The following is a 13,495-nucleotide window of genomic DNA, read 5'->3' on the forward strand; positions in this document are numbered from 1 at the left end:
AGGAGACTTAGTCCAGAAATGCAATTGCTGGGTGCTTTCCAGTATCTGTTTGGGAGTTTCTCCCTGTCTGGCTTAAGCTTCCAGTCAAAGTTTCTATGAATGTTATGATAGCAGCTCCCTTGGTGTGGTTAATGGCCCTCTACATGCTAATAGTTGTGCCTACCATACTCTCAATATTGGATGGAGAAAGTTTCAGGGCTCAGTCCTCCTTCATGGAAAGCATAAAGAAGCAGGTTATTGCTTCTTCATAGCCAAGTATACAAGTAGAAGTAAAGACTTTTCTCCTCTGCCATTTCAAGTCTTGCATAACCATCAGAGAGGATTTGGTGAGGAGAAAGAACCTAACTGCAAAGGCCTTTCAGAGTTAAATAAAGAAAAAAAATGTTTCTTACAGTTGCCTCAATATACTTTTTGCTGAACCTCTTTGAAGCCTTGTTTCCACACTGGGCTGTGTGAAAAATATTCACCTTGTGTAACTTTATTGACAACATTTTTAGAAACGTCTTAATTGCTGTGCCACTTTGTGTAATACAAGAGGGTAAAACTGAGAAAAACTACATAACAGGCCATTAACATTAAAGCTGTAATAAGTCTGGCAGAAAAATAATTGCACCAAGAGTGGTTTGGTATTTTTTATTACGGCAGCTGTCATTCCTGTCTTCAGTGTTATATTCTTTAAGCTAATTAGTTTTACTGATGCATGGATTTGAGTCATGGTTAATGTGAAAAATGAATTTTATATCTGGGACTGTAAATGTAATAGTACATTATTTATTAATAAGGGAAAAAAAATCACCTTAGGTCTGGTGCCTTTGCTAGAATTTTCCATGTGGGGAACTATGGTAGTTGGAAGAAAAATAAAAGTCAAAATAGTTTAACTTTTATATTGTACATGAAGCTAACTTTAACTTCCATATTAAAGTTATGCATGCAGTTTTTTGAACTAACATGGTTTTACTTAAACCCTACTCCCAACTGATTTTATTGTCCTGACTAAAGACTAGATCTATATTTTCTATGCAGAAGAGGATCATGCTTTTAACCCCCAGGTACATGGAATAGTTATATTCATGAGTCTGCAGTGTTGGATCAATTATGTGGAACATATATGAAATCACAATATCTTTCAACTGTGATGAGTGTGGCTGATTTTTCTCAATGGGATTTCTTCCATATAAAGACCAGAAGCTCTGATGGCAGGAAGCCAGAAAATTTGCAGCTGGTAACACAATCTACAGGAAAAGAGAGAGAGCAAGGATTTTTTTTTTTTTTTTTTCCAAATGGCTGTGGATAAAATCATTGTGTCTGTCTATTTTGTATAAATATTTTGTGATTTTTCCTTGTGATGAAAACAATATGATGCGTATTTTATTCTGTAATTTGTAAACTGAAGATATCTGAAAATACTTCCTACCTTTTCAGAACATTGCAGCTTTATATAAATGTTTGCTCTTGTCCCCTCTCTATCTCTTGACCTGTATTTATGTTTGTGTATCTTCTTTAAATTGTGTTCTTTCTTTCCTGGATGTGCAAACTTCTATACCACCTGTATTACTATGTCTTTTTCCCCTGAAAATTCAGAAATGCTGTTTATTTGAAAGTGATTGTAATATATGCCATTCATTCCACTATTACATAGTTGAGAACTAAGCAGTAGTTTAGCCAACCATGACAGACTAAAACACTGTAAATTTGGATAATCTGATAATGCTCACTGCCATGTCAGTGATTAGCTTAGCAGTCTTTTACAAAACCTCTGAAATCAAGTTATCAACCATCTTTAAAGACCAAAATAGATAATGACATGACAATAGAGAAGAGCACTGGCCTTGACATTTGTGAAGGCTTGTTTATAAAAGGAAACATACATGAAGAAATTTATACAGCTTTTGCCATGGAACCAGTTACTAGTGTGAATAACGTTCATAAATAGGTCATACTTGACAGAGTGCCAGTGAATAAAACTAGAGCTATTTTGGAAGTTAACTCATGACATATGTCATATAAAAGGATGGGGAAAGCAAGCTATCATGCTAAGGCTATATTTTTCTGGTTGAAAGCTATCATGCTAAGGTTATATTTTTCTGGTTGACATGGCAGGTTTAGAATGTAGAACCAGAGCAGAAGCTGATATTGTGCTGCTGGTGGATGGCTCATGGAGTATTGGGCGGCCAAATTTTAAAACTGTCAGGAACTTCATTGCCCGTATTGTTGAAGTTTTTGATATTGGTCCGGACAAAGTACAGATTGGTAAGTCTTCATATGTTGGACAGAAAATGAGGTGTAACTGCTACACAGCCACATAATAACTGAGTAATGCTGGCTTTTTTTTCCAGGTCTTGCACAATATAGTGGAGATCCCAGGACAGAATGGAATCTCAATGCTTACCGAACCAAACAGGCTTTGTTAGAGGCTGTAGCCAACTTACCATACAAAGGAGGCAATACTCTAACTGGTATGTCACACTGCCAGGATTTTCCTTAAGCTCCAATAAAAATAATTCTAGTAGCTGACCCCAATATTGTTCAGTGAGCTCAAATTTGTCCATGATGAAAGGGCCTTACAGTTTAATTCAGTATGTTTGGAAGAGAACAGGCATAGCATGTAGACACACAAACTCAGTAGAAATCTGGAGAAAAGTGATGGAGGAGAGCTTGGGTGATGAAGAACTTGGATTGCTGTTGAGCATATGAGAAGAAGAAATGGCAATTCCATATCAGTGTTGGGATGAAGACTAGGTGCGGACCCAGAAGGGAGGCTACAGGAGATCAGATAGGAAGGTGATGCATAAAAGGTAAGAGATTAGAGACTTTGAAAGGGCTGAAATAGTATCAGTTGCTGGTAAGTCTAGATGATGGGCTGCAACTAGATTCTGAATGCTTCTAGAAGGCAGTAAATTGTGGAATGATGTTGTCAGAGTGAAATCACTAGGATGAAATACTCTCTTTTGCCATGAATACCATGTGGAAATAGTTTATATTGATGGTTACCTTCTTTGTATCATGCTAGGAATGGCCTTGGATTTCATCTTAAAAAACAACTTCAAACAAGATGCAGGCTTAAGGCCTAGAGCTCACAAGATTGGTGTTCTCATCACTGATGGCAAATCACAAGACGATGTAGTCACCCCTTCAAGAAGACTCAGAGATGAGGGAGTGGAACTTTATGCAATTGGTAAGTATTATATGAAGAGGTGGCCTGCACCAACCACCTCCTGCCCATTTGCTAAATGCACAGGGAAGTGGCAACGTACATAAGTATCTAAAAGGACATTCAAAGAATGTGTTTAGGGACTTAAGTTCATGGCATTGTGTTTCATGGCCATCATTTCTAACAAGTTTTGTTTTCATGTATTCTCTGTAAGGTATTAAAAATGCAGATGAAAATGAATTGAAGCAGATTGCAACAGATCCAGATGACATCCATGCTTACAATGTTGCAGATTTCTCCTTCTTGGCTAGCATTGTTGATGATGTAACCACAAATCTGTGCAACAGTGTGAAAGGTCCAGGTACATCACATTTGACGTGATTTTGATTAATCCAATTCATTTGATTTTGATTAATCTAATTCATCCTTTTTCCATTTATGTGCTTGCACTGTGAATTCCTTTTTATTATTTGCTGGGAACACTGTGTAGCCCTGGGCTGTTTTTTCAGCTGCTGGTGTGAGGAAGTTGTGCAGACCACCTGGACTACCCTGCAGGAGTTCTTCCTTTCCTTTCAACCATGACTGTGTTATACCTAACACAGCATGACATGGGTGGACGTGCCTTCTTTTCTCCCAGAATCAGGAAGTATGTTGCTCAGTGTGTCACCTTTTTGCTTGCTGTGGCATGTTCTTTGATGATACTCATCCAGCAAGGAAAATTTCAGCAGCCCTGCTCAAGTGTTAATGTCTGACAGCCCAAAAGCAAAACCTGGCATGGAAAAAACAGTAATGTTAGCTGATGGTTCTCCAGTGAAACACTGGTGTTGAAGGTGGAGTAAGAATGATAGGGAGCTGGTTTGGTCTTGAGGGTGTGATGGTGAGCTGTCTCTTCACACAGTTGTTTTAAGAATTCCTGAGGAAACAGAAACATAAGCAAGTACCTGAAGTGTTGGGTTTTTTTTTTTCTAAGCAGTTTTTTTTTATCTCATGTTTTTATTCCTGATGATATAAGATAAATTAATTATTTTTTAATTTGCTTCCACTTGTAGGTGATTTGCCACCTCCCTCTAACCTAGTTATTTCGGAAGTGACACCTCGTTCTTTCCGACTGAGATGGAGTCCACCTCCTGAGAGCGTTGATAGATACAGAGTTGAATATTACCCTACCTCTGGAGGTAGCCCTCAACAGGTTAGTACTGTATGTTCATCTCTGACATTGTCCATAATAACCTTGGACTTCCACATCACAGTAATGTCATTTTGAAGTTTGTGCTGTGTGTGGTATAACAGTAAATGAAAAAAGGCTCCCAAGGTCAAGAATATCATGCCTCAGTAAATGATACACAAAATTACAAAAAGTAGGAGCATAAACTTTGGTTCTTTTAATATCATGAATACAGGAGTAAAATGTATTTCTTAAAAACAATTGACTGGTATTTCTAGTAATTCCTTTCTGTTCATATTCCGCTGTCATATATTGGTTTAAATAAGTCTGTAGTAGAAATTTTCTGAGCATACTCATGGGTAGGCTCACTGTCCTTTTAGTACATTTTCTTGTTAATAGAAAAAAAGACAGTGGGTGATACAGGTTGTGAGGTAGTGCTAAGATTAACGTTGTATGGTGGTACTTTGAATCTGTGCCTAAGCATATCCTCCAAACTGTTTAATGCACAGGGTCAAACTCTTCTTGTGGTTATTAATTCTCTACACAGAGAGCCAGTAACCGGCAACCCTTGATTCTAGGCAATCTGAATTACTCATCACTCTCTTCAACCAGACAGAATGCTATTTAGGAGAATGAAGTTAGGTGCCTCTGTGTACCTAACTCTGAACTTCCCATCTCTGAATGTGGCTTTTAAATCTTAACTCAGATTTGACTCATGGAGAATTTAGTCTTAATAAATCATGACCTCAGGATCTGGCCTTTGATTACGGTTGGAGCAGTCATTCCAGTGCACATTGACTTTACAGCTTGACACTGTGAATGCTGCTAGATATATCCAACTCTGTTGAAAACAAGTGTCTGTCTGAGGTTTCCCTGCAACTTGCCTTGCAAAAATAATGGTATACTGTCAGACAAAATACATAGGAGATTAAGACCGTACTTATTTTTAGTTCCATACCATTGATTTCTGAAGAGTTTCACAAGGAATGATTTTTTTTCGTAGAGATTATTACAAATGCATTTGTTGTTCAGTGGTTAACATTGCTTCTCTTTTATGTAGTTTTATGTAAGTAGGATGGAAACAACGACAGTTCTGAAAGATCTGAAACCTGAAACAGAATATGTTGTTAACGTGTTTTCTGTGGTAGAAGATGAAAGCAGTGAACCTCTAATCGGCAGGGAAACAACTTGTAAGTTAGAAATGGGACTTGAATAATGCATTAACAGCCAATTTGGCATCTGGGGAGCTGTCCAGTAGAACTTTTAGCACTATGGGCTTTCTTGTTAGAGGAAACAAAGTTTTTAATTTGAATGACCAAATTGTGTTGTGTTACACTGGTTGTTCAGATCTTGGCTGGAAAAGTTTAGCAAAGTGAAACTGCAGTGTGGTAAAAAATGTTTGTCCCAGCTTCTTGCCAGGCTCATAAAGCACGGCTGTACAAGACTAGGGCAAAAGACATGAATTACAAGACAGAGTTTACATATTCCTGAAATCTGATCATATGCAAACATGTACTCCTTCATTTTTATGCTAGATAATTAATTCATGCTACTAGCAGCCAGAATACTATAGAAATTAATTCTAATTTTATAAGATTAATAAAAAGCCAGTTCAACACAATTACATCACTTTTGTGAGAAATAACTTAGCTATGTTTCTACTATTGGCTGTCTACATGATTGATTTTACGTATATTTATGCTGAATGCAACATAAGGTGACTTTCCTGCCTCTTTAAGAATAGTCAATGTTAGGTGTTCATTTCACTTCTTTGATTGTTTTGTATTAGGCTTGTCATAAACCCTTAAAGTATGTACATGATTTTTATGAAGTCTGTGGTAATTTTTGATGTTTATTTAATAATTTGAGAAATATAGAAAACAAGAAGAAAGTACAAAAAATCCTTTTACAAGTACAGATCCCAAACCAGTCATGTTGTTTCATATTAAAGCATACATGTGAGTTAATGTTGCTTTTTAGAATATTCAAGTGTTCCAGTGCAGACTTGTAAGATAGTTTTAGCCGTGTGTAGAGCAAATCTGTAGCACATTCAAAATGTGACCACCATTACCTCATTCTTAAACTAAACACCACTTAAAATACCACTACTTGGAGATCACCTTTCTACTGCCCATAATGTACCCTAATATCCCTGTGCAATATTCTCAGTGGTACTACCTGTGATATGAAATATGAAAGTTGAAGAAGGTGAAGGAAATAAATTAATATATATTTTTATTTGACAGTGCCAATCTCTTCAGTTAGAAACTTGAATGTTTATGACATTGGATCAACTTCCATGCGAGTTAGATGGGAACCTCTCAATGGAGCTACTAGTTATTTGTTAACCTATGAACCTGTGAATGCCACAGTCCCGACCACAGAGAAAGAGGTAAGAGAATTTGCCTTCACTGCCTGTACTCTACCAAAAATAAATTAAGAAAAACTGACAGATTTTCTTGATCTGTCATAATAGTCAAAAGAGATTGGCATGTACTTCTTGAAGTGCAGTGAACTTACTGGGATATTGTATACAATGACATCAGTCAGGAAGCTGTAAATATACTGTGAATCTCACAAACAAAATTCCCTTGAAGTTAAATCATTGCTTGCTTTTCTGCTATTGCTTTCTTCAGTTTTTAAACATGGTGTGTTATTTTTCGTGTACAGATGCGTGTTGGACCATCAGTGAATGAGGTGCAGCTGGTAGATCTCATCCCCAATACTGAGTACACTTTAACAGCTTACGTATTGTTTGGTGATATCACCAGTGACCCACTCACCACCCAGGAAGTGACATGTAAGGACAACTTGATTTTTGCTTTGTTATTGCTTCAACAACATTTAATTTTAATTTTATTTAATGCAACATTTTTTATATATTCTGTTTTGTTTAGATCACCTTTTCCATGTTTTATGCATTTTCTAACACTCATACGTTTCCAAAAGCTCTTAAAGGCAATTTCAATCAAAAGGGACCAACTATTAAAAGAGGAACAAAAGAGCTTTTTCCTTGAATAATGAAGGCAGTTGGCTTGATGATCTTGAGGTTATAGTGTTTTTAAAAGGTCTCAATTTTGCTTGCATTAACTTAGTAACCTTGTTCCCAAATTCAGACATTCTCTTAAGTGTAGAAAATGCTAAGGAAACATGGCATATCAAGAGAAAAATTGATCTAAACATGGCTTTCTTTTTTATACCTTTCCTTAAACATCTTTCCTTAAACATTTCCTACTGGCAGAGGCATGTTTCTGGGCTAGATGCACGCAGTATGGTTATTCACACGTTCTTAAAAATGTTAAACCTTCAACCGTGCGTGAAAAGTGGCTGTTGTCATCAAAAGTTATGATCTTAAGCACTGATACTTCTAAAAGTATTGTGCTCAGAATTTACAAAGGTGAAGCTACCATAGTTTATAGCTATTTTGTTCATTGCTGGGACAATAAGCTGTCTCATCTAACGACCAGAGCAATGAACTTCCCAGAAAGTTATTGCCTCCATTTAAATGAAATGCATGAAAAGAATTTAATTCCTTCTGCGAGAGACCTATACCTCTGCCATGAATAGCATTTTCACTTACTACTGTCATTATTTTTACAGTACCTTTGCCTGGACCCAGAGGCTTAAGAATTCAGGATGTTACTCACAGCAGCATGAATGTCCTTTGGGATCCTGCCCCAGGGAAAGTTCGAAAATACATCCTAAGATACAAAATAGCTGAGGAAGCTGATGTAAAGGAGGTAAATGACAGGAACATTTTTGAAAGCACTAGAAGGCAGTTTTATTTTGAGGAGCTAGGTTACTAAAATAATAGTAAAAGTAGTATTATAAGCCACCATTGAGAATAAAGAACATCAGTTCATGGTGATTGCAGTCAGGAAAGAGTACTGATTTCTTGGAAACTGAATAAGCACAAGTTAGATTTCATTGTGTAGTCCCCTCTTCCTCCTCCTCCAGATAGGGAAAATTGACTGGAGAATTTTCCTGTGTTTTGATAAATAGCCATTTCTACTCTCTGCCTAAGTGTTATCTTGCTAAGCTCTAAGAACAGCTTACATCCTTAGGAGGACAGGATTATGGAATAAGGGTATGTTAGCCCCTTTGCCTGCTGTCAGAACATGTGTGAGCATTGTTAGAGATGTCTTTTGAGTTATGTGCAAGCTTTCCATAATTGCACTGCTAGGCATGAATCAGCTCTTGGAGGATTAAATATGTTTTTGTAAGGGAAGGAGAATTTTCTGGAGATGCAGTCTGCATCCTCATTTCCAAAAGAATGAAGCAGTGAAAGATCCACAAGTAGCACTAGTGCCTTAGACAATATGCTTTGCAAGGGAGTTAGTAGATAGCACTCAATATTCAGTTGTAAATCTAGGGGTAAATGGCAAAATTTAATGCGGAATACTTTTCTGTTTTTCAGTACAGGAATTTCTGCCATTTAATCAAATGCACAGTCAGAAATAGAGCAATTTACAATTCTTAAGTCACTGTTTTTATTCTTAGGTGGAAATGGACAGACTCAAAACCAGCACTACTCTCTCTGACCTTTCCTCCCAAACACTGTATAATGTAAAAGTTGTTGCTGTATATGATGAAGGGGAATCCCTACCAATAAATGCAGAAGCTGTCACTCGTAAGTTTTCCTAATAACCCTTCTTGTGGTTATTTTTGCCTTATGTTCTATTTAAGTTGTGTGTGTTGCAATATTACTGAGTTTAGGTGGAACTGTAATTTAATCTATCTGAAAAAGATTTTACTTGCATTTGTAGCATTATTTGCAGTACAATAATCCCTGAGAATCTTAAATGAGTTCAGTGTCTTACTGCAGTAAACTGAGCCTGCAGTCTGCAGAGAGATGACAGACCAGAAACTGAAGCAAAATTATTTGTGTTTAGAGGCTGAAGGAAGGGTGTAGGGGTAGAATTAGTAAGAAAATATGAGAGCAGAGGAAAGGTTTAGCAAGTCTATGCAAGAATCTAGGAAAGTGAGTAGGAAACTGGGGCATATGCTAGAGGATTAGACACATGATCTTGCTTCTGATCCAAGAGAGTTTTTGTACCGTGGAATGCTAAACCAGCCTGTACTTTTAGAGAACCATAAACGCAGCATTTGAGTAATCTCAACAAACAGAGGCAAGGAAATGGTGTCACACAAGTGGTAAGAGCTGATCTCCATACAAGAGAGGTGACAGACTGAAAGGAGAAAACTGATATCAGGGAAGCCCTCATCCTGATCTAGGCTTATGATTTAAGAGGACAGCTAACCAGAAGAGCTAGAATAGAAATGGACAACGTTACCTTATCATTGCCCCTCACTCTGATGTGAAAAAAAGAGAAAAAAATATGCACGTGCTCTCTCTTTTTTTTTTTTTTTTCTTCTGAATTTTTCATTTTGTAGCCTGGTGTGTTTAAAAATGTGAGTTTTTATGCTTGCTTTTGTGCTAGTCTTTCTTCTATAGCTGTGGTTTTGTGTGAATGTGTGTGTAAGGAAAAAGAGGAAAGATCTGCCAAAGAAATTATTTTTAGTTTTATTCTCTGGTTTTAACTATTTACTCATTTCTTTCCAGTGGCTATAATATTTTGCCTCCTTAGCCTATGGTTAGCCTCTGTGTATTCTTTCTAAATAAGTGGTATAATTCAGTCATGACTTATTTGGCTTGTATAAAGAATTTTAATATGTGGGAGAAACTCGTGCAGGAGCTTGACCTCTGTGCGTGGGAGGTCATAATCACTTCTTCCAACTCCAAAATGTAAGAACTAGGATTTCAGTTGTTGTGAGTAGGCATGTGAGTTGTGACCTCTACTGAGGTCAGTAGAGCTACGTCTGTTCTATCTGGTGATGACCTGGTGATGTGACCTTATGAAGGAAGATTTGCTTAGTGTAGGTGGGCTGAGTTATACTACAGCATTTAATTGTAGTTGTTAGAAGGATGGTAACTGAGAGATGAATCTCCCACATAATCTTCTAAATTCTTTGTTTGAGTAATTCCATAGTTTAACTGTATTTATTTTGTAGTTACCTTTTGTGGAATACTTTTCCTTTTCTCATAATAGAGCCTGTGCCAGCACCAGTCAATCTCAGAATCACAGATGTAACCCCAAATAGTTTCAGAGGAACTTGGGATCATGGAGCTCCAGATGTCTCTCTATATAGAATAACCTGGGGACCCTATGGAAGATCGGAAAAACAGGAGGTAAGAATAGATGGTCACCATAAGATTTTGTGGGCAGTCTCTCAGATGGTATATTTTTAAAATCAGAAATGTAATTAATAAATGGCCTATAACTTGCAAGTCCTCCTGTTATGCTCAATGGAAATTCACTGAGGTGTACAACACATAGTTACAGCCACTTGTAGTGATGTTACTGTGTAAAACATTACTCAGTTATATCCCATTCTCTGTTTGTTTTGGTATTTATTTATTTATTTATTTATTTTACTTTTTTTTTAAATTTCTCCACAAGACTATCTTAAATGGGGATGAGAATAGTTTGGTCTTTGAAAATTTGAATCCAGATACGTTATATGATGTCTCAGTTACTGCCATCTATCCTGATGAATCAGAAAGTGATGACCTCATTGGCAGTGAACGAACACGTAAGTAAATAGTTGCTGCATGTTGTTATTCATAGTTATTAAATCAGAAGGCATACACATACAAGAATTCTGAAAACTCTTTCTACTTTTTTCTAGTACCCTTGGTACCTATCACCACACAAGGTAAGAATCTGATTTTCCAGGTATGGTATTATTAAAGAAAACTTATAGCTATCTTTTTCTAAACTGTGAGGAATGTTGACATTAAAAAGCTGAGATAATTTAACAAATATTATTGTGTATTTGGAAGAATACTAAACACTAGATTACCACATGTTTATTATTTTACAAACATTACGGTTTATGTTGTCTTTTACTTAATACATTCTGCTCTTGGTCAGGCATTCATGCAGCCCTGAAAGTATGAATGAAGTGTTTGTCCCTGCTTTTTTGCTTGAATTACATACTTATTCCTTTCTTTATTATGTTTCTCAGCCCCAAAGAGTGGTCCACGAAACCTTCAGGTGTACAATGCAACTTCACACAGTTTGACTGTGAAGTGGGATCCTGCCAGTGGTCGAGTGCAGAGATACAGGATCATTTACCAGCCTATCAGTGGGGATGGCCCTGAACAGTCGGTAACTAATTTTGAAGTGCTAGAGTTATTCAACCTTAAATGATAGTTCTACAAAATAATCCGCTAGAATCACTTATTTTTGAAGCACAACAGTGTATATATTAATAATCTTTTAGGTGAAGATTTATATTTATAGTGAATAAGTATATATTCCCACCTTTTTCTTTCTCCCCTTTCAAATCCAAGATACAATGCTTTTTATGGAGCAAAAATAACTTTAGATACAGCTTATTTTCTTGAAAATCACATAATCTATAGATATAACTAGAATAAAGTTAAAATGTGTGTCCCTGCCCATGGCAGGGGGCTTGGACTAGGTGATCTTTGAAGGTCCCTTCCAGCCCAAACTGTGCTGTGTGCTGTGCTGTATTGAGGAACAAGTTAATCAGCACATGAGACTAAAAGTCACAGATATTTAGTTATCCCAACAATCAATAATAGGAAGTACCACGACTACTTCCATAGTCCAGAGCTTTCCATTGTTTTCATAGTGTGGTTCATGGGCTATCAGAGGGACTTTGCTGTGGAACATACTGTGGACAGTTGAGACTGTCTCTTGCCACGCTAGGGACAGAATAACCACCCAGAAGCGGCAGTTGCAAAAACAAATCCTTGCGAAACATATGCTAGGGAAGTGTTTAAGGTATTTTAGTGTTCTTTAATATGATTGAGCAGCTGTAATGATAGGGAGAGCCAGTAACATATGATCAGCCAGCTTTCCCTTCGTCGTCAGCAAGAGCTGTGTTGACTACTGCCAGCCCACACAACACAGGCTGGGAATGGTAATTCAGTCAGCTTCTTTATCAGGAATGTGTGCTACTTATAAATGCCCTATTCTGCAGTGGGAGGCTGTTGTGGTTACTGCCAAATGACTCAGAGGAACAGTCTCAGATGAAGACCACGCTCATTTCGTGAGTTCCTGTAATTGGAGATCACACACGTTCAGAAGCCTATCTAGGAATGTTTACTTTAGAATCAGTCGGATATTTATGCACCCATTTTTACTCTCTTCTGAACAACATGCATTTGAGTTGAGGTAATTGAACTGTTATATGAATTGAGTAGTTGAATGCAAGTTTAGTGAGATATCACTAGAAGAATAAGGAACAACAGTACGGTTAATTAATATCTGTAATTAATTGCTGGTACTGGAGTAAAAAAAAGAATTATGGGCATTCTGCTGAAATTTGTGCAAAGAATAGATTTAATTATTCACAACTGGATAGAGTCCAGCAGTGGCAGTCTGAGAAGACACCTCTTATTGAGGAGAGCACACAGAACACTCATGCTCTGTTCATGGCATTTTAATGTCTGTCTGCAGAGAATTCTCAATCATATGATAGTAATTCCTTGTCTGCTTTCTTTGTTACTGTGATATTTGATTAAACTGTGGTTGCTGAGTAGACAATAGCAGTGTCCCCACTGAAATATTTAAAATAGAATTTCTAGAAGTTTTTTATTGCTCTGTCTGATGTTTAATGGCCTCAGCACCAAGAAAGAGCACAGGTGATTTGAAGACAATTCTGCAAAAACTGCACACCAAAGTCCAGAGACCATCATGATCATTTAGGGTCAGGTTTTGAAAGGCAAATAGATACTAAAATATGGAGGCAGTCATCATGGGATGCTAAAGGCATTTATGCTTTGAACTGAGTTTTGTACACTTGAGTACAAATAAAAAGTTTCCTTGTAAGTTAAAATAATCTACTTCAATATAATGTGAAGATGTATAAATGCTTGCTCAATATCAGTTCTTCATCATCAGAAGCTTTTAAGTGTTATGACAAACATTAGCTAAACAGGCTTTGAAAAAGTGCAGATACTCTTAAAAGTACAAAGGATGCCCTTGGCCAAGTGTAATTTCACGCAATTAAAACCCAAAAACTCATGATTCAAAAACGCTGAAGATCTAAATATTATTCTCAGTGCACTGTGAATCTTCTCCTTGGTGGAGATTATGATCACAGGATTATATGTAAAATAAAAAATGAAATGAAAGATATATAAT

At 36.9% G+C, this 13,495-nt stretch overlaps 1 protein-coding gene across 8 annotated transcripts in view; it reads left to right on the forward strand.

The window, feature by feature from the left end:
• The window catches only part of COL12A1 (collagen type XII alpha 1 chain), a 103,513-nt gene that overhangs the window by 40,620 nt on the left and 49,398 nt on the right, over positions 1–13,495 (forward strand). For all 8 annotated transcript variants that reach the window (XM_087774602.1, XM_087774607.1, XM_009475632.2 and 5 more), the window contains 14 exons: positions 2,101–2,250; positions 2,337–2,456; positions 3,011–3,175; positions 3,366–3,512; positions 4,201–4,340; positions 5,377–5,506; positions 6,563–6,708; positions 6,987–7,116; positions 7,917–8,056; positions 8,817–8,946; positions 10,367–10,506; positions 10,778–10,910; positions 11,007–11,033; positions 11,346–11,488. In XM_087774602.1, the coding sequence (XP_087630728.1) occupies positions 2,101–2,250; positions 2,337–2,456; positions 3,011–3,175; positions 3,366–3,512; positions 4,201–4,340; positions 5,377–5,506; positions 6,563–6,708; positions 6,987–7,116; positions 7,917–8,056; positions 8,817–8,946; positions 10,367–10,506; positions 10,778–10,910; positions 11,007–11,033; positions 11,346–11,488 (1,841 nt within the window). The remainder of the gene's footprint in view (positions 1–2,100; positions 2,251–2,336; positions 2,457–3,010; positions 3,176–3,365; positions 3,513–4,200; positions 4,341–5,376; positions 5,507–6,562; positions 6,709–6,986; positions 7,117–7,916; positions 8,057–8,816; positions 8,947–10,366; positions 10,507–10,777; positions 10,911–11,006; positions 11,034–11,345; positions 11,489–13,495) is intronic.

This window comes from Nipponia nippon, unplaced genomic scaffold (assembly GCF_047370975.1).
Source record: "Nipponia nippon isolate SJK-2023a ecotype South Korea unplaced genomic scaffold, ASM4737097v1 scaffold_4, whole genome shotgun sequence".
Classification (NCBI taxonomy): Eukaryota; Metazoa; Chordata; class Aves; order Pelecaniformes; family Threskiornithidae; genus Nipponia; species Nipponia nippon.